The sequence below is a fragment of the Cherax quadricarinatus genome, chromosome 81, assembly GCF_038502225.1.
Source record: "Cherax quadricarinatus isolate ZL_2023a chromosome 81, ASM3850222v1, whole genome shotgun sequence".
Taxonomy (NCBI): Eukaryota; Metazoa; Arthropoda; class Malacostraca; order Decapoda; family Parastacidae; genus Cherax; species Cherax quadricarinatus.
The window spans coordinates 17,207,540-17,232,485 of NC_091372.1; the positions used below are offsets into that span (position 1 = coordinate 17,207,540).

The 24,946-nt window shown below is 46.1% G+C and overlaps 1 protein-coding gene across 2 annotated transcripts in view; it reads right to left on the reverse strand.

The window, feature by feature from the left end:
- LOC128706306 (uncharacterized) overlaps positions 1-24,946 on the reverse strand; it is a 160,609-nt gene that overhangs the window by 122,267 nt on the left and 13,396 nt on the right. For both annotated transcript variants that reach the window (XM_070102475.1, XM_070102477.1), the window contains exon 2: positions 9,255-9,371. In XM_070102475.1, the coding sequence (XP_069958576.1) occupies positions 9,255-9,371 (117 nt within the window). The remainder of the gene's footprint in view (positions 1-9,254; positions 9,372-24,946) is intronic.

Below are 24,946 nucleotides of genomic sequence, written 5' to 3' on the forward strand. Positions count from 1 at the left end.
TCCATGTCCATATGTATATATATGTTTTTATTTTGTGTTCTGTGCCCTGTTCCTACGAGAGAGAGACAGAGTTTCTTTTACTACCAGTATTGTCGCGTCGGGACGACGCGCGGTAGGTGGCCGAGCGTATGTAGACAGCCTGTACTGTCTGCACAGACAGCCCATGCTGTCTGCCAGCTTAGTTCATATTTCGCGCTATGCTGGTGCTGCCATCTATAGGCCTTGCCACTTCAGTATGCCCAGACTTGCCTCGCTCTCACTCACACAGCGGCCTGGCATCAAGACACAAGTACTCCCAGCTCTCTCTCGTGGGATGGCCCTGCCCGGGCCATGGGCACAAACACACAAGCCTGTGTAACCCAACACTACTTATCAATAAAGTAAGAAGCCTCCGAAGAAGTATATCATTAACACCGCTCTACAGGCTACCAAATAAGCGCCATTATATATCCCCTGAGAGGTGTATGTTTCTCAGTGTGTATGTCGTATCCCCTGAGAGGTGTATGTTTCTCAGTGTGTATGTCGTATCCCCTGAGAGGTGTATGTTTCTCAGTGTGTATGTCGTATCCCCTGAGAGGTGTATGTTTCTCAGTGTGTATGTCGTATCCCCTGAGAGGTGTATGTTTCTCAGTGTATTTGTCGTATCCCCTGAGAGGTGTATGTTTCTCAGTGTGTATGTCGTATCCCCTGAGAGGTGTATGTTTCTCAGTGTGTATGTCGTATCCCCTGAGAGGTGTATGTTTCTCAGTGTGTATGTCGTATCCCCTGAGAGGTGTATGTTTCTCAGTGTGTATGTCGTATCCCCTGAGAGGTGTATGTTTCTCAGAGTGTATGTCGTATCCCCTGAGAGGTGTATGTTTCTCAGTGTGTATGTCGTATCCCCTGAGAGGTATATGTTTCTCAGTGTGTATGTCGTATCCCCTGAGAGGTGTATGTTTCTCAGTGTGTATGTCGTATACCCTGAGAGGTGTATGTTTCTCAGTGTGTATGTCGTATCCCCTGAGAGGTGTATGTTTCTCAGAGTGTATGTCGTATCCCCTGAGAGGTGTATGTTTCTCAGTGTGTATGTCGTATCCCCTGAGAGGTATATGTTTCTCAGTGTGTATGTCGTATCCCCTGAGAGGTGTATGTTTCTCAGTGTGTATGTCGTATCCCCTGAGAGGTGTATGTTTCTCAGTGTGTATGTCGTATCCCTTGAGAGGTGTATGTTTCTCAGTGTGTATGTCGTATCCCCTGAGAGGTGTATGTTTCTCAGTGTGTATGTCGTATCCCCTGAGAGGTGTATGTTTCTCAGTGTGTATGTCGTATCCCCTGAGAGGTGTATGTTTCTCAGTGTGTATGTCGTATCCCCTGAGAGGTGTATGTTTCTCAGTGTGTATGTCGTATCCCCTGAGAGGTGTATGTTTCTCAGTGTGTATGTCGTATCCCCTGAGAGTTGTATGTTTCTCAGTGTGTATGTCGTATCCCCTGAGAGGTGTATGTTTCTCAGTGTGTATGTCGTATCCCCTGAGAGGTGTATGTTTCTCAGTGTGTATGTCGTATCCCCTGAGAGGTGTATGTTTCTCAGTGTGTATGTCGTATCCCCTGAGAGGTGTATGTTTCTCAGTGTGTATGTCGTATCCCCTGAGAGGTGTATGTTTCTCAGTGTGTATGTCGTATCCCCTGAGAGGTGTATGTTTCTCAGTGTGTATGTCGTATCCCCTTAGAGGTGTATGTTTCTCAGTATGTCGTATCCCCTGAGAGGTGTATGTTTCTCAGTGTGTATGTCGTATCCCCTGAGAGGTGTATGTTTCTCAGTGTGTATGTCGTATCCCCTGAGAGGTGTATGTTTCTCAGTGTGTATGTCGTATCCCCTGAGAGGTGTATGTTTCTCAGTGTGTATGTCGTATCCCCTGAGAGGTGTATGTTTCTCAGTGTGTATGTCGTATCCCCTGAGAGGTGTATGTTTCTCAGTGTGTATGTCGTATCCCCTGAGAGGTGTATGTTTCTCAGTGTGTATGTCGTATCCCCTGAGAGGTGTATGTTTCTCAGTGTGTATGTCGTATCCCCTGAGAGGTGTATGTTTCTCAGTGTGTATGTCGTATCCCCTGAGAGGTGTATGTTTCTCAGTGTGTATGTCGTATCCCCTGAGAGGTGTATGTTTCTCAGTGTGTATGTCGTATACCCTGAGAGGTGTATGTTTCTCAGTGTGTATGTCGTATCCCCTGAGAGGTGTATGTTTCTCAGTGTGTATGTCGTATCCCATGAGAGGTGTATGTTTCTCAGTGTGTATGTCGTATCCCCTGAGAGGTGTATGTTTCTCAGTGTGTATGTCGTATCCCATGAGAGGTGTATGTTTCTCAGTGTGTATGTCGTATCCCCTGAGAGGTGTATGTTTCTCAGTGTGTATGTCGTATCCCCTTAGAGGTGTATGTTTCTCAGTGTGTATGTCGTATCCCCTGAGAGGTGTATGTTTCTCAGTGTGTATGTCGTATCCCCTGAGAGGTGTATGTTTCTCAGTGTGTATGTCGTATCCCCTGAGAGGTGTATGTTTCTCAGTGTGTATGTCGTATCCCCTGAGAGGTGTATGTTTCTCAGTGTATTTGTCGTATCCCCTGAGAGGTGTATGTTTCTCAGTGTGTTTGTCGTATCCCCTGAGAGGTGTATGTTTCTCAGTGTGTATGTCGTATCCCCTGAGAGGTGTATGTTTCTCAGTGTGTATGTCGTATCCCCTGAGAGGTGTATGTTTCTCAGTGTGTTTGTCGTATCCCCTGAGAGGTGTATGTTTCTCAGTGTGTTTGTCGTATCCCCTGAGAGGTGTATGTTTCTCAGTGTGTATGTCGTATCCCCTGAGAGGTGTATGTTTCTCAGTGTGTATGTCGTATCCCCTGAGAGGTGTATGTTTCTCAGTGTGTTTGTCGTATCCCCTGAGAGGTGTATGTTTCTCAGTGTGTTTGTCGTATCCCCTGAGAGGTGTATGTTTCTCAGTGTGTTTGTCGTATCCCCTGAGAGGTGTATGTTTCTCAGTGTGTATGTCGTATCCCCTGAGAGGTGTATGTTTCTCAGTGTGTATGTCGTATCCCCTGAGAGGTGTATGTTTCTCAGTGTGTATGTCGTATCCCCTGAGAGGTGTATGTTTCTCAGTGTGTATGTCGTATCCCCTGAGAGGTGTATGTTTCTCAGTGTGTTTGTCGTATCCCCTGAGAGGTGTATGTTTCTCAGTGTGTATGTCGTATCCCCTGAGAGGTGTATGTTTCTCAGTGTGTATGTCGTATCCCCTGAGAGGTGTATGTTTCTCAGTGTGTATGTCGTATCCCCTGAGAGGTGTATGTTTCTCAGTGTGTATGTCGTATCCCCTGAGAGGTGTATGTTTCTCAGTGTGTATGTCGTATCCCCTGAGAGGTGTATGTTTCTCAGTGTGTTTGTCGTATCCCCTGAGAGGTGTATGTTTCTCAGTGTGTATGTCGTATCCCCTGAGAGGTGTATGTTTCTCAGTGTGTTTGTCGTATCCCCTGAGAGGTGTATGTTTCTCAGTGTGTATGTCGTATCCCCTGAGAGGTGTATGTTTCTCAGTGTGTTTGTCGTATCCCCTGAGAGGTGTATGTTTCTCAGTGTGTTTGTCGTATCCCCTGAGAGGTGTATGTTTCTCAGTGTGTTTGTCGTATCCCCTGAGAGGTGTATGTTTCTCAGTGTGTATGTCGTATCCCCTGAGAGGTGTATGTTTCTCAGTGTGTATGTCGTATCCCCTGAGAGGTGTATGTTTCTCAGTGTGTTTGTCGTATCCCCTGAGAGGTGTATGTTTCTCAGTGTGTTTGTCGTATCCCCTGAGAGGTGTATGTTTCTCAGTGTGTATGTCGTATCCCCTTAGAGGTGTATGTTTCTCAGTGTGTATGTCGTATCCCCTGAGAGGTGTATGTTTCTCAGTGTGTTTGTCGTATCCCCTGAGAGGTGTATGTTTCTCAGTGTGTATGTCGTATCCCCTTAGAGGTGTATGTTTCTCAGTGTGTATGTCGTATCCCCTGAGAGGTGTATGTTTCTCAGTGTGTTTGTCGTATCCCCTGAGAGGTGTATGTTTCTCAGTGTGTATGTCGTATCCCCTGAGAGGTGTATGTTTCTCAGTGTGTATGTCGTATCCCCTGAGAGGTGTATGTTTCTCAGTGTGTATGTCGTATCCCCTGAGAGGTGTATGTTTCTCAGAGTGTATGTCGTATCCCCTGAGAGGTGTATGTTTCTCAGTGTGTATGTCGTATCCCCTGAGAGGTGTATGTTTCTCAGAGTGTATGTCGTATCCCCTGAGAGGTGTATGTTTCTCAGTGTGTTTGTCGTATCCCCTGAGAGGTGTATGTTTCTCAGTGTGTATGTCGTATCCCCTGAGAGGTGTATGTTTCTCAGTGTGTATGTCGTATCCCCTGAGAGGTGTATGTTTCTCAGAGTGTATGTCGTATCCCCTGAGAGGTGTATGTTTCTCAGTGTGTTTGTCGTATCCCCTGAGAGGTGTATGTTTCTCAGTGTGTATGTCGTATCCCCTGAGAGGTGTATGTTTCTCAGTGTGTTTGTCGTATCCCCTGAGAGGTGTATGTTTCTCAGTGTGTATGTCGTATCCCCTGAGAGGTGTATGTTTCTCAGTGTGTTTGTCGTATCCCCTGAGAGGTGTATGTTTCTCAGTGTGTTTGTCGTATCCCCTGAGAGGTGTATGTTTCTCAGTGTGTTTGTCGTATCCCCTGAGAGGTGTATGTTTCTCAGTGTGTATGTCGTATCCCCTGAGAGGTGTATGTTTCTCAGTGTGTATGTCGTATCCCCTGAGAGGTGTATGTTTCTCAGTGTGTTTGTCGTATCCCCTGAGAGGTGTATGTTTCTCAGTGTGTTTGTCGTATCCCCTGAGAGGTGTATGTTTCTCAGTGTGTATGTCGTATCCCCTTAGAGGTGTATGTTTCTCAGTGTGTATGTCGTATCCCCTGAGAGGTGTATGTTTCTCAGTGTGTTTGTCGTATCCCCTGAGAGGTGTATGTTTCTCAGTGTGTATGTCGTATCCCCTTAGAGGTGTATGTTTCTCAGTGTGTATGTCGTATCCCCTGAGAGGTGTATGTTTCTCAGTGTGTTTGTCGTATCCCCTGAGAGGTGTATGTTTCTCAGTGTGTATGTCGTATCCCCTGAGAGGTGTATGTTTCTCAGTGTGTATGTCGTATCCCCTGAGAGGTGTATGTTTCTCAGTGTGTATGTCGTATCCCCTGAGAGGTGTTTGTTTCTCAGAGTGTATGTCGTATCCCCTGAGAGGTGTATGTTTCTCAGTGTGTATGTCGTATCCCCTGAGAGGTGTATGTTTCTCAGAGTGTATGTCGTATCCCCTGAGAGGTGTATGTTTCTCAGTGTGTTTGTCGTATCCCCTGAGAGGTGTATGTTTCTCAGTGTGTGTGTCGTATCCCCTGAGAGGTGTATGTTTCTCAGTGTGTATGTGCTGAGACTTTTACCGAAAATAATTCAGGGTTAAATTATGTCTTGACTGGTGGTGGGCAGGTTATAAGCTGCCTTAATAATAATAATGAGTCGCATCCTGGGTGTTAGTGGACTAGTGTGGGTCACATCCTGGGTGTTAGTGGACTGGTGTGGGTCACATCCTGGGTGTTAGTGGACTGGTGTGGGTCACATCCTGGGTGTTAGTGGACTAGTGTGGGTGGCATCCTGGGTGTTAGTGGACTGGTGTGGGTCACATCCTGGGTGTTAGTGGACTGGTGTGGGTCACATCCTGGGTGTTAGTGGACTGGTGTGGGTCACATCCTGGGTGTTAGTGGACTGGTGTGGGTCACATCCTGGGTGTTAGTGGACTGGTGTGGGTCACATCCTGGGTGTTAGTGGATTGGTGTGGGTCACATCCTGGGTGTTAGTGGACTGGTGTGGGTCACATCCTGGGTGTTAGTGGACTGGTGTGGGTCACATCCTGGGTGTTAGTGGACTGGTGTGGGTGGCATCCTGGGTGTTAGTGGACTGGTGTGGGTCACATCCTGGGTGTTAGTGGACTGGTGTGGGTGGCATCCTGGGTGTTAGTGGACTGGTGTGGGTCACATCCTGGGTGTTAGTGGACTGGTGTGGGTCACATCCTGGGTGTTAGTGGACTGGTGTGGGTGGCATCCTGGGTGTTAGTGGACTGGTGTGGGTGGCATCCTGGGTGTTAGTGGACTGGTGTGGGTCACATCCTGGGTGTTAGTGGACTGGTGTGGGTCACATTCTGGGTGTTAGTGGACTGGTGTGGGTCACATCCTAGGTGTTAGTGGACTGGTGTGGGTCACATTCTGGGTGTTAGTGGACTGGTGTGGGTCACATTCTGGGTGTTAGTGGACTGGTGTGGGTCACATTCTGGGTGTTAGTGGACTGGTGTGGGTCAAACCTGGGTGTTAGTGGACTGGTGTGGGTCACATTCTGGGTGTTAGTGGACTGGTGTGGGTCACATCCTAGGTGTTAGTGGACTGGTGTGGGGTCACATCCTAGGTGTTAGTGGACTGGTGTGGGTCACATCCTGGGTGTTAGTGGACTGGTGTGGGGTCACATCCTAGGTGTTAGTGGACTAGTGTGGGTCACATCCTGGGTGTTAGTGGACTGGTGTGGGTCACATCCTGGGTGTTAGTGGACTGGTGTGGGTCACATCCTGGGTGTTAGTGGACTGGTGTGGGTCACATCCTGGGTGTAAGTGGACTGGTGTGGGTCACATCCTGGGTGTTAGTGGACTGGTGTGGGTCACATCCTGGGTGTTAGTGGACTGGTGTGGGTCACATCCTGGGTGTTAGTGGACTGGTGTGGGTCACATCCTGGGTGTTAGTGGACTGGTGTGGGTCACATCCTGGGTGTTAGTGGACTGGTGTGGGTCACATCCTGGGTGTTAGTGGACTGGTATGTGTGGCATCCTGGGTGTTAGTGGACTGGTGTGGGTCACATCCTGGGTGTTAGTGGACTGGTGTGGGTCACATCCTGGGTGTTAGTGGACTGGTGTGGGTCACATCCTGGGCGTTAGTGGACTGGTGTGGGTCACATCCTGGGCGTTAGTGGACTGATGTGGGTCACATCCTGGGCGTTAGTGGACTGGTGTGGGTCACATCCTGGGCGTTAGTGGACTGGTGTGGGTCACATCCTGGGCGTTAGTGGACTGGTGTGGGTCACATCCTGGGCGTTAGTGGACTGATGTGGGTCACATCCTGGGCGTTAGTGGACTGGTGTGGGTCACATCCTGGGCGTTAGTGGACTGATGTGGGTCACATCCTGGGCGTTAGTGGACTGGTGTGGGTCACATCCTGGGTGTTAGTGGACTGGTGTGGGTCACATCCTGGGCGTTAGTGGACTGGTGTGGGTCACATCCTGGGCGTTAGTGGACTGATGTGGGTCACATCCTGGGCGTTAGTGGACTGGTGTGGGTCACATCCTGGGCGTTAGTGGACTGGTGTGGGTCACATCCTGGGTGTTAGTGGACTGGTGTGGGTCACATCCTGGGTGTTAGTGGACTGGTGTGGGCCACATCCTGGGTGTTAGTGGACTGGTGTGGGTCACATCCTGGGTGTTAGTGGACTGGTGTGGGTCACATCCTGGGTGTTAGTGGACTGGTGTGGGCCACATCCTGGGTGTTAGTGGACTGGTGTGGGTCACATCCTGGGTGTTAGTGGACTGGTGTGGGTCACATCCTGGGACAAAAGTGACCTAATTTGCGGGAAATGCTCAGCATAACAAGGGACTCTCTATATAGTAGTATGTCATTGATGTCAGCTATGGTCTGTATACCTTGTACATGTACTTGTATACCTTGTACATGCACTTGTATACCTTGTACATGTACTTGTATACCTTGTACATGTACTTGTATGCCTTGTACATGTACTTGTATACCTTGTACATGTACTTGTATACCTTGTACATGTACTTGTATACCTTGTACATGTACTTGTATACCTTGTACATGTACTTGTATACCTTGTACATGTACTTGTATACCTTATACATGTACTTGTATACCTTGTACATGTACTTGTATACCTTGTACATGTACTTGTATACCTTGTACATTTACTTGTATACCTTGTACATGTACTTGTATACCTTGTACATGTACTTGTATACCTTGTACATGTACTTGTATACCTTGTACATGTACTTGTATACCTTGTACATGTACTTGTATACCTTGTACATGTACTTGTATACCTTGTACATGTACTTGTATACCTTGTACATGTACTTGTATACCTTGTACATGTACTTGTATACCTTGTACATTTACTTGTATACCTTGTACATGTACTTGTATACCTTGTACATGTACTTGTATACCTTGTACATGAACTTGTATACCTTGTACATGTACTTGTATACCTTGTTCATGTACTTGTATACCTTGTTCATGTACTTGTATACCTTGTACATGTACTTGTATACCTTGTACATGTACTTGTATACCTTGTTCATGTACTTGTATACCTTGTACATGTACTTGTATACCTTGTACATGTACTTGTATACATTGTACATTTACTTGTATACCTTGTACATGTACTTGTATACCTTGTACATGTACTTGTATACCTTGTACATGTACTTGTATACCTTGTACATGTACTTGTATACCTTGTACATGTACTTGTATACCTTGTACATGTACTTGTATACCTTGTACATGTACTTGTATACCTTGTACATGTACTTGTATACCTTGTACATGTACTTGTATACCTTGTACATGTACTTGTATACCTTGTACATGTACTTGTATACCTTGTACATGTACTTGTATACCTTGTACATGTACTTGTATACCTTGTTCATGTACTTGTATACCTTGTACATGTACTTGTATACCTTGTTCATGTACTTGTATACCTTGTACATGTACTTGTATACCTTGTACATGTACTTGTATACCTTGTACATGTACTTGTATACCTTGTGCATGTACTTGTATACCTTGTACATGTACTTTTATACCTTGTACATGTACTTGTATACCTTGTACATGTACTTGTATACCTCGTACATGTACTTGTATACCTTGTACATGTACTTGTATACCTTGTACATGTACTTGTATACCTTGTACATGTACTTGTATACCTTGTACATTTACTTGTATACCTTGTACATGTACTTGTATACCTTGTACATGTACTTGTATACCTTGTACATGTACCTGTATACTTTGTACATGTACTTGTAGTAAATAAAGGTATTATTATTATTATTATTATTATTATTATTATTATTATTATTATTATTATTATTAATATTATTAGTGCTGTACCCACCCCATATTCTATCTGATCCAAGCGATGTGACAACAGTTCAAACAAGGCAATCAACTTCCTGTCTGCCTCCTGGATGGACGATCCAAAATTTGCATTATTCGGAGAAAGATTGAACACCTGCAAGAAAAAAGGGAGATTTCATTACTTTAGTATATTCAGGGGGATACATGGAATAAATTTAAGGGTATACATATATATAGAAAGGTATACATGGAACAAATGATTAAGAACAAAATGGCACAATATCGTGACTGGAATAATACACAGATAACACCCACGTAGGGGAGAGGAGGTTACCACGACGTTTCGGCCCGACTTGGACCACTTACAAAGTCACACTATCACCTTTAGACTTCGACTGTGTCAGTGTGACTTTATAAATGGTCCAAGTCGGAACGAAACGTCGTCGTAAGTTCCTCTCTCCTATGTTCTGATTATTCATATATATATATATATGAACCTTGATACTTAATTCCCAAACGTTGTTTAAAAACAACACGAGAGCAAACAGTAGAGGATATTTATTAGAAATACTTTCGGTCCTGGGACGGATCAAGGTCCTGGGACTGATCCAGGTCCTGGGACTGATCAAGGTCCTGGGACTGATCATGTTCCTGGGACTTATCACGGTCCTGGGACTGATCAAGGCCCTGGGACGGATCAAGGTCCTGGGACTGATCCAGGTCCTGGGACTGATCAAGGTCTTGGAACTGATCACGGTCCTGGGACTGATCAAGGCCCTGGGACTGATCCAGGTCCTGGGACTGATCAAGGTCTTGGGACTGATCAAGGTCCTGGGACTGATCAAGGTCCTGGGACTGATCAAGGCCCTGGGACTGATCAAGGCCCTGGGACTGATCAAGGTCCTGGGACTGATCAAGGTCCTGGAACTGATCAAGGACCTGCCTTGCATATAAGGACCTGCCTTGCAATAAGGACCTGCCTTGCTATAAGGACCTGCCTTGCATGAACCAGTAGGCCTTCTGCAGTGTTCCTCCATTCTTTTGTTCTTATGTTCTTGTGATCAATGTCCTAAGACACAAACATATGGTAATACATGCCTGCTAACACCTCTTGCTAAATTTTTAATTCAGTTAATTTACATCGAACAAAACTGGGTTTATCAGTAGTGTGCAGCTCCCAGTCTGTGTCAGTTACATAGACGAAGCATAGAACTAGCTATGATTTTCCTGTCATATTCCTTCCCAGTTGATGGATTTTATATATCAGGTAATAAATTTTTGATTGAGATAGGTTTCCGAGAGACAACATCACCAGCAAGCAATCAACTGTGTGATCAGCAGCTGAAGAATTGAGACACTTATGCAACACATGGGAATCTTTATTGAAGAAACGTTTCGCCACACAGTGACTTCATCAGTCCAATACAAAGTAGAAGTGAGTAAGGAGAGTAGAAGTTTGAGGTAATCAGTCCCTCAACCTGGAATCGATGTGTTCAGTCCATCACTCTTGTAGGAAGTGCAGCATAGGGCCAGAGAGGTGGCTTATATACTGCGGTGAGATGAGTTGAAGCAGGAGGAGGTGAGATCACAGTGGGACCTGCCACTAGTGTAAGTAGGTCGTCGTCCAAAGGTTGGGCAAGCGTTGAAGTCTTTGTACCAACTTGTCGGTTTTCAAAACCATTCATCACATCTGTCAGACACTGCAACATCATGGGATCTTGGTACAAAGACTTCAACGCTTGCCCAACCTTTGGACGACGACCTACTTACACTAGTGGCAGGTCCAACTGTGATCCCACCTCCTCCAGCTTGGACTCATCTCACCGCAGTATATAAGCCACCTCTCTGGCCCTATGCTGCACTTCCTACAAGAGTGATGGACTGAACACATCGATTCCAGGTTGAGGGACTGATTACCTCAAACTTCTACTCTCCTTACTCATTTCTACTTTGTATTGGACTGATGAAGCCACTGTGTGGCGAAACGTTTCTTCAATAAAGATTCCCATGTGTTGCATAAGTGTCTCAATTCTTCAACTTGTCGGTTTTCAAAACCATTCATCACATAGGTCAGCAACTACAGGTGTTTGACAGGTTTTTACTTCGGCAGAGCTTGAAGTGATGTCGCTTTGATATTACAATCCTTATTGACAGCCTATCCGACAATCCTTGTTGACAGCCTATCCGACATATTTATGTGAATACAAAATAGATGGGAACCTCATCAGAGAGTGAGACAAGATAGTAATACATACACACACATACTCACACATACATACACGCACGCACGCACACACACACACACACGCAGACGTGAGTGCACAAGGCTCCGAGAACCCTAGTGTTTTTTAAGGCGTGCAGTAAATGCTAGCAGTAATAAGTGGTAGTGACATCGTCAGTGAACAATAATACGAGTGATAACTAAAGTTATTAGTTAAAAATAGTCGAGACGAAGCTGAAATTATCAATATTTCAAAGCGCCAAGCCATTGTGAGTCTATAGGCACTGTTGCCACACAGATTCAAACATACAAAGATCAAAGTGAGTGTGGAAGCGGCTGTTCAAGAATTATCAGCGTTTGGCTAACGAGTGAAATGTGGGGCACCATACAGTGAGAGTGAAAAAGTTAATAAGTAAAAGGGGAAAGGAAAAATAAAATATATAACAAGGGAAGGTGGCAGCAGTAGGCCTGCTTAAAGCAGTGACGTCACGACAAGTTGTGTGCCATTATACATATAAAGTGAAGTGCATATAATGTGAAGTGTATACTATCATAAATGAAAAGTGAAATCGCGTGAGGAACGAGGGATGTATGAGCACATGTGGCTATAATCAACACAGGTAAGGATCTCCAAAATAGGGATTTAAGGACTACGTACGACGACTTCGTCATTAGCATCTGGCAACTTGTCATGACCGTTGCCAGCGCAAGTATCACTCACATATTTTGTGGTTTGCATGTTGCAGGCTTTGCATCGCTGTTAGATACTGGTAACTCACTCCTGCAAGCTATTACAGTAGTTATTAGTACTAAGAATACTTAGGAAGCTAGGAAGTCCTCTCTCAACGTTAACAAGGAATAGGATAATAACCAGCAATAATTGATACTTAAATCCAGAGAGGGCAATAAGTGGAGAGAGTAGCATTTCTAGGAAAGACAGTTGGAACAGAGAGGTATAACGGATCTTTAAACCACACCATCTACCCCACCCCCCTAACCATCCCTCTCTCATATACACACACAAGGGCAGACACTCATAGAAGCTTTAGACCCTAGTAGCAATTTCCACTTTTTACAACCCAGAATTACTGGTATGTATTAACAGTATCTACCCCTCATACCTCCCCAATACCTCCCCAATACACACGAATACACACGTATACACATATACACACACAGCTTCTAAGGGCAACATTGTAAGTAGGTGGGGTAAGCCCCAGGAGAGTGGGGGTCAGGTCACAAGAAGTTGCGGCCAGTCAAGGACCACTGACACACATTTAAAATATAAAAAAAAAAACTGACACACACACACACACACACACACACACACACACACACACACACACACACACACACACACAACACACACACAGGTGGTACTGGAGAACTTCATGTACCAACACGTAAGGGACACTACAAGAGGATGAGCCCATGGTTTACCCAAAGGTGCAGGGAGGCAAAAACCAAGTGTGCTAGGGAATGGAAGAAATATAGAAGGCAAAGGACCCAGGAGAATAAGGAGACCAGTCGTAGAGCCAGAAATGAATATGCACAGATAAGAAGGGAGGCCCAAAGACAATATGAAAATGACATAGCAGCGAAAGCCAAATCTGACCCAAAGCTGTTGTACAGGCACATCAGGAGGAAAACAACAGTCAAGGACCAGGTAATCAGGCTAAGGAAGGAAGGAGGAGAGACAACAAGAAATGACCGTGAAGTATGTGAGGAACTCAACAAGAGATTCAAAGAAGTGTTCACAGAGGAGACAGAAGGGACTCCAGAAAGACGGAGAGGTGGGGCACACCACCAAGTGCTGGACACAGTACACACAACCGAGGAAGAAGTGAAGAGGCTTCTGAGTGAGCTAGATACCTCAAAGGCAATGGGGCCAGATAACATCTCCCCATGGGTATTGAGAGAGGGAGCAGAGGCGCTATGTGTACCCCTAACAACAATATTCAATACATCTATCGAAACAGGGAGATTGCCTGAGGCATGGAAGACAGCAAATGTAGTCCCAATCTTTAAAAAAGGAGACAGACATGAAGCATTAAACTACAGACCAGTGTCACTGACATGTATAGTATGCAAAATCATGGAGAAGATTATCAGGAGAAGAGTGGTGGAACACCTAGAAAGGAATGATCTCATCAACAGCAGCCAACATGGTTTCAGGGACGGGAAATCCTGTGTCACAAACCTACTGGAGTTCTATGACATGGTGACAGCAGTAAGACAAGAGAGAGAGGGGTGGGTGGATTGCATTTTCTTGGACTGCAAGAAGGCGTTTGACACAGTTCCACACAAGAGATTAGTGCAAAAACTGGAGGACCAAGCAGGGATAACAGGGAAGGCACTACAATGGATCAGGGAATACTTGTCAGGAAGACAGCAGCGAGTCATGGTACGTGGCGAGGTGTCAGAGTGGGCACCTGTGACCAGCGGGGTCCCACAGGGGTCAGTCCTAGGACCAGTGCTGTTTCTGGTATTTGTGAACGACATGACGGAAGGAATAGACTCTGAGGTGTCCCTGTTTGCAGATGACGTGAAGTTGATGAGAAGAATTCACTCGATCGAAGACCAGGCAGAACTACAAAGGGATCTGGACAGGCTGCAGACCTGGTCCAGCAATTGGCTCCTGGAGTTCAATCCCACCAAGTGCAAAGTCATGAAGATTGGGGAAGGGCAAAGAAGCCGCAGACGGAGTACAGTCTAGGGGGTCAGAGACTACAAACCTCACTCAAGGAAAAAGATCTTGGGGTGAGTATAACACCAGGCACATCTCCTGAAGCGCACATCAACCAAATAACTGCTGCAGCATATGGGCGCCTAGCAAACCTCAGAACAGCATTCCGACATCTTAATAAGGAATCGTTCAGGACCCTGTACACCGTGTACGTTAGGCCCATATTGGAGTATGCGGCACCAGTTTGGAACCCACACCTAGCCAAGCACGTAAAGAAACTAGAGAAAGTGCAAAGGTTTGCAACAAGACTAGTCCCAGAGCTAAGAGGTATGTCCTACGAGGAGAGGTTAAGGGAAATCAACCTGACGACACTGGAGGACAGGAGAGATAGGGGGGACATGATAACGACATACAAAATACTGAGAGGAATTGACAAGGTGGACAAAGACAGGATGTTCCAGAGATTGGACACAGTAACAAGGGGACACAGTTGGAAGCTGAAGACACAGATGAATCACAGGGATGTTAGGAAGTATTTCTTCAGCCACAGAGTAGTCAGGAAGTGGAATAGTTTGGGAAGCGATGTAGTGGAGGCAGGATCCATACATAGCTTTAAGCAGAGGTATGATAAAGCTCACGGCTCAGGGAGAGTGACCTAGTAGCGATCAGTGAAGAGGCGGGGCCAGGAGCTCGGACTCGACCCCTGCAACCTCAACTAGGTGAGTACTAGGTGAGTACACACACACACACACACACACACACACACACACACACACACACACACACACACACACACACACACACACACACACACACACACACACACACACACACACACACACACACACACACACACACACACACACACACACACACACACACACACACACACACACGTGAAGCAGTATCGCTAAATAGTGCTCCCAGGATTTAGCGTTCTAGTGGCTGTCCTAAGATATTATTAGCGGTCATCGTACGTGAGTGAATCAGTGAACATACCTACAAGAGTGTAATAGCTTTCAAGAGTGCGAATAATGTGATAGGATCAAGAATTTTACAATTTAAATTTGAATGAAATTTGAGTGAGGGAGGGTAGCAGTCAGCTGATCAGGCTACTGGCCGCAGTGTTGACACAAAATATCCAAACAGTTAATTGGGTTAACGGTGTGATCTGAAATATTAACAAATACATATGTTGGTTGATTATAGCAGCAGTGTAGTGATAAGGTCATAAAAGAGTGATTAAGTAAATACTGAAAGTAAGAAAAATTAGTCAATCCCCAGCTGTTGGTGTTGTGAATGTAGCTAACATCATCAGACTTGTTATGACCATAATACTGTACTAAAGAAAAAAGAGGGAATACCAAGTCTTAAAAGAAAAAGAAAATAAAAACTTGAATGCATGATAAAGTTCCTGAAGGAGTTACAAAATTGAAGGAGTTGATAGACGACCAGCAGGAACCTCCATTGTTGTGCAGACGACATCACTTGCCTATTTGTGGTTAATTTTGGTTAGTGTCTAAAGTCTCAAGTGTCTCGCCCTGCTGGTTGTATGCTATACCATCTCTCTCTCCCTATTTCAGTACCAGGAGATAGATAGTGGTTAGTAAATTATCTAAATATCGCCAGGTAAACTCCAGAAGAGTTGTGTAGCCTAGTGAACCCCCCCCCCCCCCCGTTTTTCTGAGGGACAAGCTAGTAAACAAGTACGCACATACAAACACACGTGTGCACCCGTAATTATTGTTATAATAAACATTAGTATATAATAATAAGGAATTGAGTGAGAAAAAATAATCCTATAATCTTCAAAAAGTAAAGTAGCCTAGTGTGCGGAGATCTGGGCCGGGAGAGTACCGGTGAAACAACAACAATAACAAATAGTGTTAACGTAACCCCCCCCCCCTCTTTTTCAAAGAACGACAAGCTAGTAAACACACACACACACAAACACAAGTGTACGCAATTAATATTATATAGTATATATTAGTGCATATAATAAGGAATTGATTGTGAAATTTTTTTTTTATAATCTTCAAAAGAGTAGCGTAGCCTAGTGTGCGCACGCACACCCACACCCACACCCACACACACACACACACCCACACACACCCACACACCCACACACACCCACCCACACCCACCCACACACACCCACACACACCCACACACAACCACCCACACCCACCCACCCACACCCACACACACCCCACACACACACACCCACACACACCCCACACACACACACACCCCCACACACCCAACACACACACCCACACCCACACACCCACCCACACACCCACCCCACACCCACCCACACATACCCACCCACACACCCACCCACACACACCCACACACCACACACCCACACCACCCACACACCCACACACACCACACACACCCACACACCCACACACACCCACCACCCACCCACACCCACACACACCCCCCACACACCCCCACACACACACCCACACACACACACACACACACACAACACACACACACCCACACACACCCACACACCCACACACACCCACACACCCCCCCACACCCACCCACACACCCCCCCCCACCCCCCAACCCACACACACACAACACACACACACACACACACACACACACACACACACACACATATTGCCAGACTCACACATACACTCCCCCCCTCCCCCACCGACATCTCACTCCTTCACCTGATCCCTCCCCTCCCTCTTTCACCCTCCCCCTCCCCACCTCTCCCTCACCCACTTACCCACTTGCTTCACTCTCCTTCCCACTCCCCCTCCCCACTACTCTCCCATATAGCCACAGTTCCTCCTCTACCTCCCCCCCCCCCACACTCTGACATATACAATACTAACCTAACATACAGAATTACATAGGTTTCCCACTCTGAGGCAATCAGGATAAAACAAAAATGGGTTGCCAGAGAGCAACAAGAAAACCCAAGGGACAGGAGGAGGAAACTGCAAAGGAAGATTGGGCAGCAGAGCTCACAAAAAGGGAACAAGAATGGGAAAAGAAACTAGAAGAACTTAGCATGAGAATGGAAGAGAGGATAGACATGGAAAGCAGGAAGTGGGAGGTGAAAGTCAAAGCAGCAGAGGCCAGGATACAGAGTTTAGAAGAGGAACTGGAAAATCTGAAACAGCCTAAAGAACTAAAGAACATTATGGGATTGACAACAGAGACCGCTACCTCAGCCACAAATAAGGGGACTGTAGGGAAAGGAGGAGCAAAACTGCATGTAGAAGCTCTATCAGTGGAGACTGTAGTAAATGAAAGAGCTAAGCTATATGTGGAGGCCCTAAAAGACCACAACAGAGCCCAGGGAAAGCCGAGAAGGGAAAATGACAGGCCACTGAGCCCATGTACAGTAGCTAGTGAAACTGAAGAAAGGAAAGCTGCAATGGAGGAAATCAAATTGAATGAGGGGATACACAGGGATATGCAGTGGGAGAATGAAAGGGTGAGGTCAGTCTTTGTGTATGGGCTACAGGAAGTTGAAGGGGAAACATATGAAGCAAGAAAACAAGGGGAAAAAAAAGCAATTGAAAGCATCATGAAAGTAATCGGAGAAGACGACATGACCCAGCTGGAAAATTTTCGGAGAATAGGGGGGTTTGTAAAAAAAAGAACCCGGCCAGTGAAAGTGACCTTCAAGGCAGAATCGACTCGGAACAGGATACTGCAGGAAAAAGCACGATTAAGGGACATGCCGGCATACAGGAAGGTGTATCTCGACCGCGACAGAACACAAGACGAAAGGCGGAAACTGAGAGAGATGGTACAAAGGCGAAAGGAGGAAAGAGAGGGGATGGAGAAGACAGACAGGAGATCCCAGACACAGGAAGAAGATCAAATACAACCTCCCTCACAGCTTCCTATAGAAGCCTCCCAACCAGGTCAACCCCAGTGCAGCCAAACACTCTAAACCAAAACACCCATGCCATATCCAATGCCCCCACCCACTACATTACAAACTCCACCCCCACAGCAACCACCCATAGTTCCTTATCAGGTCTCCCACTTCCCCAACCCCAATACACCTCCCAGACCACAGTCTTAGAAAAGAAGTTGAAGGTATGGTATACAAATGCAGATGGAATAACAAATAAGTATGAGGAGTGGCACGAAAGAATCAAGGAGACATCCCCAGACATAATAGCACTCACAGAAACAAAACTCACCAGAATAATAACAGATTCAATCTTTCCACCCGGATATCAAATCTTCAGGAAAGACAGAGGGAGGAGAGGGGGAGGAGGAGTTGCACTGCTCATTAAAAGCCAGTGGGGTTTTGAGAAAATGGAAGGAATGGATGGCACGGGTGAAAGGGACTACTTAGTAGGAACAATCCAGTCTGAGGGACATAAGGTGATAATTGCAGTAATGTACAACCCACCACAGAACTGCAGGAGACCAAGAGAAGAATACGATGAGAGCAACAGAGCCATGGTCGACACACTAGCCGAGGTGGCCAGGAGAGCACACGTGGGGGGAGCAAAGTTACTAGTTATGGGTGATTTCAATCACAAGGAGATTGACTGGGAAAACCTGGAGCCCCATGGGGGTTCCGAAACATGGAGAGCCAAGATGATGGATGTAGTACTGGAAAACCTCATGCATCAACATGTTAGAGACACTACCAGAGAGAGAGGAGAAGATGAACCAGCAAGACTGGACCTTGTATTCACCTTGAGTAGTTCAGACATCGAGGATATCTTGTATGAAAGGCCCCTGGGAGCTAGTGATCATGTGGTTCTGTGCTTCGACTACATAGTTGAGCTCCAAGTGGAGAGAGTAGCAGGAATAGGATGGGAAAAACCAAACTACAAAAGGGGGAACTACTCAGGCATGAGGAACTTCCTTCAAAACATTCAGTGGGAGAGGGAACTGACAGGAAAACCAGTACAAGAAATGATGGACTATGTGGCAACAAAATGCAAGGAGGCAGAGGAGAGGTTTGTTCCCAAGGGAAACAGAAATAATGGGAAGAACAGAACGAGTCCTTGGTTCACCCAAAGGTGTAGGGAGGCAAAAACTAGGTGTACTAGAGAATGGAAAAGGTACAGAAGACAGAGAACTCAGGAAAATAAAGAGATTAGCCGAAGAGCCAGAAATGAATATGCACAGATAAGAAGGGAGGCTCAGCGACAATATGAAAATGACATAGCATCGAAAGTCAAGACTGACCCGAAGCTGTTGTACAGCCACATCAGGAGGAAAACAACAGTCAAGGACCAGGTAATCAGACTGAGGAAGGGTGATGGGGAATTCACAAGCAACGACCGAGAGGTATGTCAGGAGCTCAACACGAGATTTAAAGAAGTATTTACAGTGGAAACCAGTAGGACTCCAGGAAATCAGAACAGGGGGGTACACCAGCAAGTGCTGGATGAGGTACATATAACCAAGGAGGAAGTGAAGAAGCTGCTATGCGAACTTGACACCTCAAAGGCGGTGGGACCAGACAACATCTCTCCGTGGGTCCTTAAAGAGGGAGCAGAGATATTGTGTGTGCCATTAACAAAGATCTTCAACACATCATTTGAAACTGGGCAACTCCCTGAGGTATGGAAGATGGCAAATGTAGTCCCAATTTTTAAAAAGGGAGACAGACATGAGGCACTAAACTACAGACCTGTATCACTAACGTGTATAGTATGCAAGGTCATGGAGAAGATCATCAGGAGGAGAGTGGTGGAGCACCTGGAAAGAAACAAGTGTATAATTGACAACCAGCATGGTTTCAGGGAAGGAAAATCCTGTGTCACAAACCTACTAGAGTTTTATGACAAGGTGACAGAAGTAAGACAAGAGAGAGAGGGGTGGATCGACTGCATTTTTTTGGACTGCAAAAAGGCCTTCGACACAGTTCCTCACAAGAGGTTACTGAAAAAGCTAGAAGATCAGGCACACATAACAGGAAAGGCACTGCAATGGATCAGAGAATACCTGACAGGGAGGCAACAACGAGTCATGGTACGTGACGAGGTGTCAGAGTGGGCGCTTGTGACAAGCGGGGTTCCACAGGGGTCAGTCCTAGGACCTGTGCTGTTCTTGGTATATGTGAACGACATAACGGAAGGGATAGACTCAGAAGTGTCCTTGTTTGCAGATGATGTGAAGTTAATGAGAAGAATCAAATCGGATGAGGATCAGGCAGGACTACAAAGAGACCTGGACAGGCTGCAAGCCTGGTCCAGCAACTGGCTCCTTGAGTTTAACCCTGCCAAATGCAAAGTCATGAAGATTGGGGAAGGGCAAAGAAGACCGCAGACACAATATAGTTTAGATGGCCAAAGACTGCAAACCTCACTCAAGGAAAAAGATCTGGGGGTGAGTATAACACCGAGCATATCTCCTGAGGCGCACATAAATCAGATAACTGCTGCAGCATACGGGCGCCTGGCAAACCTACGGATAGCGTTCCGATACCTCAGTAAGGAGTCGTTCAAGACCCTGTATACCATTTACGTCAGGCCCATACTGGAGTATGCAGCACCAGTTTGGAATCCACACCTAGTCAAGCACGTCAAGAAATTAGAGAAAGTGCAAAGGTTTGCAACAAGACTAGTCCCAGAGCTACGGGGATTGTCCTACGAAGAAAGGTTGAGGGAAATCGGCCTGACGACACTGGAGGCCAGGAGGGTCAGGGGAGACATGATAACGACATATAAAATACTGCGCGGAATAGACAAGGTGGACAAAGACAGGATGTTCCAGAGATGGGACACAGACACAAGAGGTCACAATTGGAAGTTGAAGACTCAGATGAATCGAAGGGATGTTAGGAAGTATTTCTTCAGTCATAGAGTAGTCAAGTCATGGAATAGTCTAGAAAGTGAAGTAGTGGAGGCGGGAACCATACATAGTTTTAAGGCGAGGTATGATAAAGCTCATGTAGCAGGGAGAGAGAGGACCTAGTAGCAATCAGTGAAGAGGCGGGGCCAGGAGCTATGACTCGACCCCTGCAACCACAAATAGGTGAGTACAAATAGGTGAGTACACACACACAAACACACACACAGAAAGCCAGTAAATGAGATGATGGAATATGTAGCAACAAAATGCAAGGAGGCAGAGGAAAGGTTTGTTCCCAAGGGCAACAGTAACAACGGGAAGACCAGAATGAGCCCCTGGTTTACCCGAAGGTGTAGGGAGGCAAAAACAAAGTGCAATAGAGAATGGAAAAAGTACAGAAGGCAGAGGACCCAGGAAAATAAGGAGATCAGTCGCAGAGCCAGAAATGAGTATGCACAGATAAGGAGGGAGGCCCAGCGACAGTATGAAAATGACATAGCATCGAAATCAAATCTGACCCGAAACTGTTGTATAGCCACATCAGGAGGAAAACAACAGTCAAGGACCAGATAAGGCTGAGGAAAGAAGGAGGAGAACAACAAGAAAGGAGGTATGTGAGGAGCTCAACAGGAGATTTAAGGAAGTTTTTACAGTAGAGACAGGAAGGGACTGTGGGAAGACAGACCAGATGGGGACATCAACAAGGAATACACCAACAAGTGTTGGATGACATACAACAATGAGGAGGAGGTGAAGAAGTACTGCTAAGTGACTTGATACCTCAAAGGCAATGGGACCGGACAACATCTCCCCATGGGTCCTTAGAGAGGGAGCAGATATGCTGTGTGTACCACTAACCACAATCTTCAACACATCCCTCGAAACTGGGCAACTACCTGAGGTATGGAAGATGGCAAATGTAGTCCCCATTTTTAAGAAAGGAGACAGAAACGAGGCACTAAACTATAGACCCTTGTCACTGACGTGTATAGTGTGCAGATTCATGGAGAAGATTATCAGGAGAGTGGTGCAGCACCTGGAACGGAATAAGATTATAAACGACAACCAGCATGGATTCATGGAAGGCAAATCCTGTGTCACGAACCTACTGGAGTTTTATGACAAGGTAACAGAAGTAAGAGACAAGAGAGAGAGTGGTGGGTTGATTGCATTTTCTTGGACTGCAAGAAGGCCTTCGACACAGTTCTTCACAAGAGATTAGTGCGGAAGCTAGAGGATCAGGCACATATAACAATAAGGGTACTGCAATGGATCAAGGAATACCTGACAGGGAGGCAGCAACGAGTCATGGTACGTGAAGAGGTATCACAGTGGGCACCTGTGACGAGCGGGGTCCCACAGGGGTCGGTCCTAGGACCAGTGCTATTTTTGGTATATGTGAACGACATGACGGAAGGGTTAGACTCAGAAGTGTCCCTGTTTGTAGATGATGTGAAGTTAATGAGGAGAATTAAATCTGATGAGGACCAGGCAGAACTTCAAAGGGATCTGGACAGGCTGCAGACACCTGGTCCAGCAAATGGCTTCTCGAATTTAATCCTGCCAAATGCAAAGTCATGAAGATAGGGGAAGGGCACAGAAGACCACAGACAGAGTATAGGCTAGGTGGCCAAAGACTACAAACCTCACTCAAGGAAAAAGATCTTGGGGTGAGTATAACACCAGAGCATGTCTCCAGAAGCACACATCAATCAGATAACTGCTGCAGCATATGGGCGCCTGGCAAACCTGAGAACAGCATTCCGACACCTTAGTAAGGAATCATTCAAGACACTGTACACCGTGTATGTCAGGCCCATACTGGAGTATGCGGCACCAGTTTGGAACCCACACTAGATAAAGCACGTAAAGAAACTAGAGAAAGTACAAAGGTTTGCAACAAGGTTAGTCCCAGAGCTAAGGGGAATGTCCTATGAAGAAAGATTAAGGGAAATCAACCTGACGACACTGGAGGACAGGAGAGATCAGGGGAGACATGATAACGACATATAAAATACTGAGTGGAATAGACAAGGTGGACAAGGACAGGATGTTCCAGGGAGGGGACACAGAAACAAGAGGCCACAATTGGAAGTTGAAGACACAAATGAGTCAGAGAGATAGTAGGAAGTATTTCTTCAGTCATAGAGTTGTAAGGCAGTGGAATAGCCTAGAAAATGACGTAGTGGAGGCAGGAACCATACACAGTTTTAAGACGAGGTTTGATAAAGCTCATGGAGCGAGGAGAGAGAGGGTCTAGTAGCAACCGGTGAAGAGGCGGGGCCAGGAGCTAGGACTCGACCCCTGCAACCACAAATAGGTGAGTACAAATAGGTGAGTACACACACACATTGCCAGACTTACACATACACTCCCCTCCTCCCCCCACTGGCATCTCACTCCTTCACCTGATCCCTCCCCACCATCTTTCACTCTCCCCCTCCCCACCTCTCCCTCCTTCCCCCTCTCCCTCTCCCACTCACCCACTTGCTTCTCCCTCCTTCCCACATAGCCACAGTTCCTCCACTACCTTCCCCCCCACACTCTGACATACACACTACTAACCTAACATACAGAACTACATAGGTTTCCCACTCTGAGGCAATCAGGATAAAACAAAAATGGGTTGCCAGAGAGCAACAAGAAAAGCCAAGAGACAGGAATAGGAAACTGCAAAGGAAGATTGGGCAGCAGAGCTCACAAAAATGGAACATGAATGGGAAAAGAAACTAGAAGAACTTAGCATGAGAATGGAAGAGAGGTTAGACATAGAAAGCAGGAAGTGGGAGGTGCAAGTCAAAGCAGCAGAGGCTAGGATACAGAGTTTAGAAGAGGAACTGAAAAATCTGAAACAGCCTAAAGAACTAAAGAACATTTTGGGATAGACAACAGAGACTGCTACCTCAGCCACATATAAGGGGACTGTAGGGAAAGAAGGAGAAAAACTGCATGTAGAAGCTCAATCAGTGGAGACTGTAGTAAATGAAAGAGCTAAGCTATATGTGGAGGCCCTAACAGACCACAGCAGAGCCCAGGGAAAGCCGAGAAAGGAAAATGACAGGCCACTAAGCCCAAGTACATTAGCTAGTGAAACTGAAGAAAGGAAAGCAGCAATGGAGGAAATCAAACTGAAAGAGGGGATACACAGGGATATGCAGTGGGGAAAAAAAAGCAATTGAAAGCATCATGAAAGCAATAGGAGAAGACGACATGACCCAGCTGGAAAATTTTCAGAGAATAGGGGGGTTTGTAAAAAAAAGAACCCGGCCAGTGAAAGTGACCTTCAAGGCAGAATCGACTCGGAATAGGATCCTGCAGGAGAAAGCACGATTAAGGGACATGAAGGCATACAGGAAGGTGTATCTCGACTGCAACAGAACACAATCAGAAAGGCAGAAACAGAGAGAGATGGTACAAAGTCGAAAGGAGGAAAGAGAGGGAATGGAGAAGACAGACAGGAGATCCCAGACACAGGAAGATCAAATACAGCCTCCCTCACAACTTCCTATAGAAGCCTCCCAACCAGGCACAACCCCAGTGCAACCAAACGCTCTAAACCAAAACACCCATGCCACATCCAATGCCCCCACCCACTGCATTACAAACTCCACCCCCACAGCAACCACCCATAGTTCCTTATCAGGTCTCCCACTTCCCCAACCCCAATACACCTCCCAGACCACAATCTTAGAAAAAAAGTTGAAGGTGTGGTATACAAATGCAGATGGAATAACAAATAAGTATGAGGAGTGGCACGAAAGAATCAAGGAGACATCCCCAGACATAATAGCACTCACAGAAACAAAACTCACCAGAATAATCACAGATTCAATCTTTCCACCCGGATATCAAATCCTCAGGAAAGACAGAGGGAGGAGAGGGGGAGGAGGAGTTGCACTGCTCATTAAAAACCAGTGGGGGTTTGAGAAAATGGAAGGAATGGATGGCACGGGCGAAAGGGACTACTTAGTAGGAACAATCCAGTCTGAGGGACATAAGGTGATAATTGCAG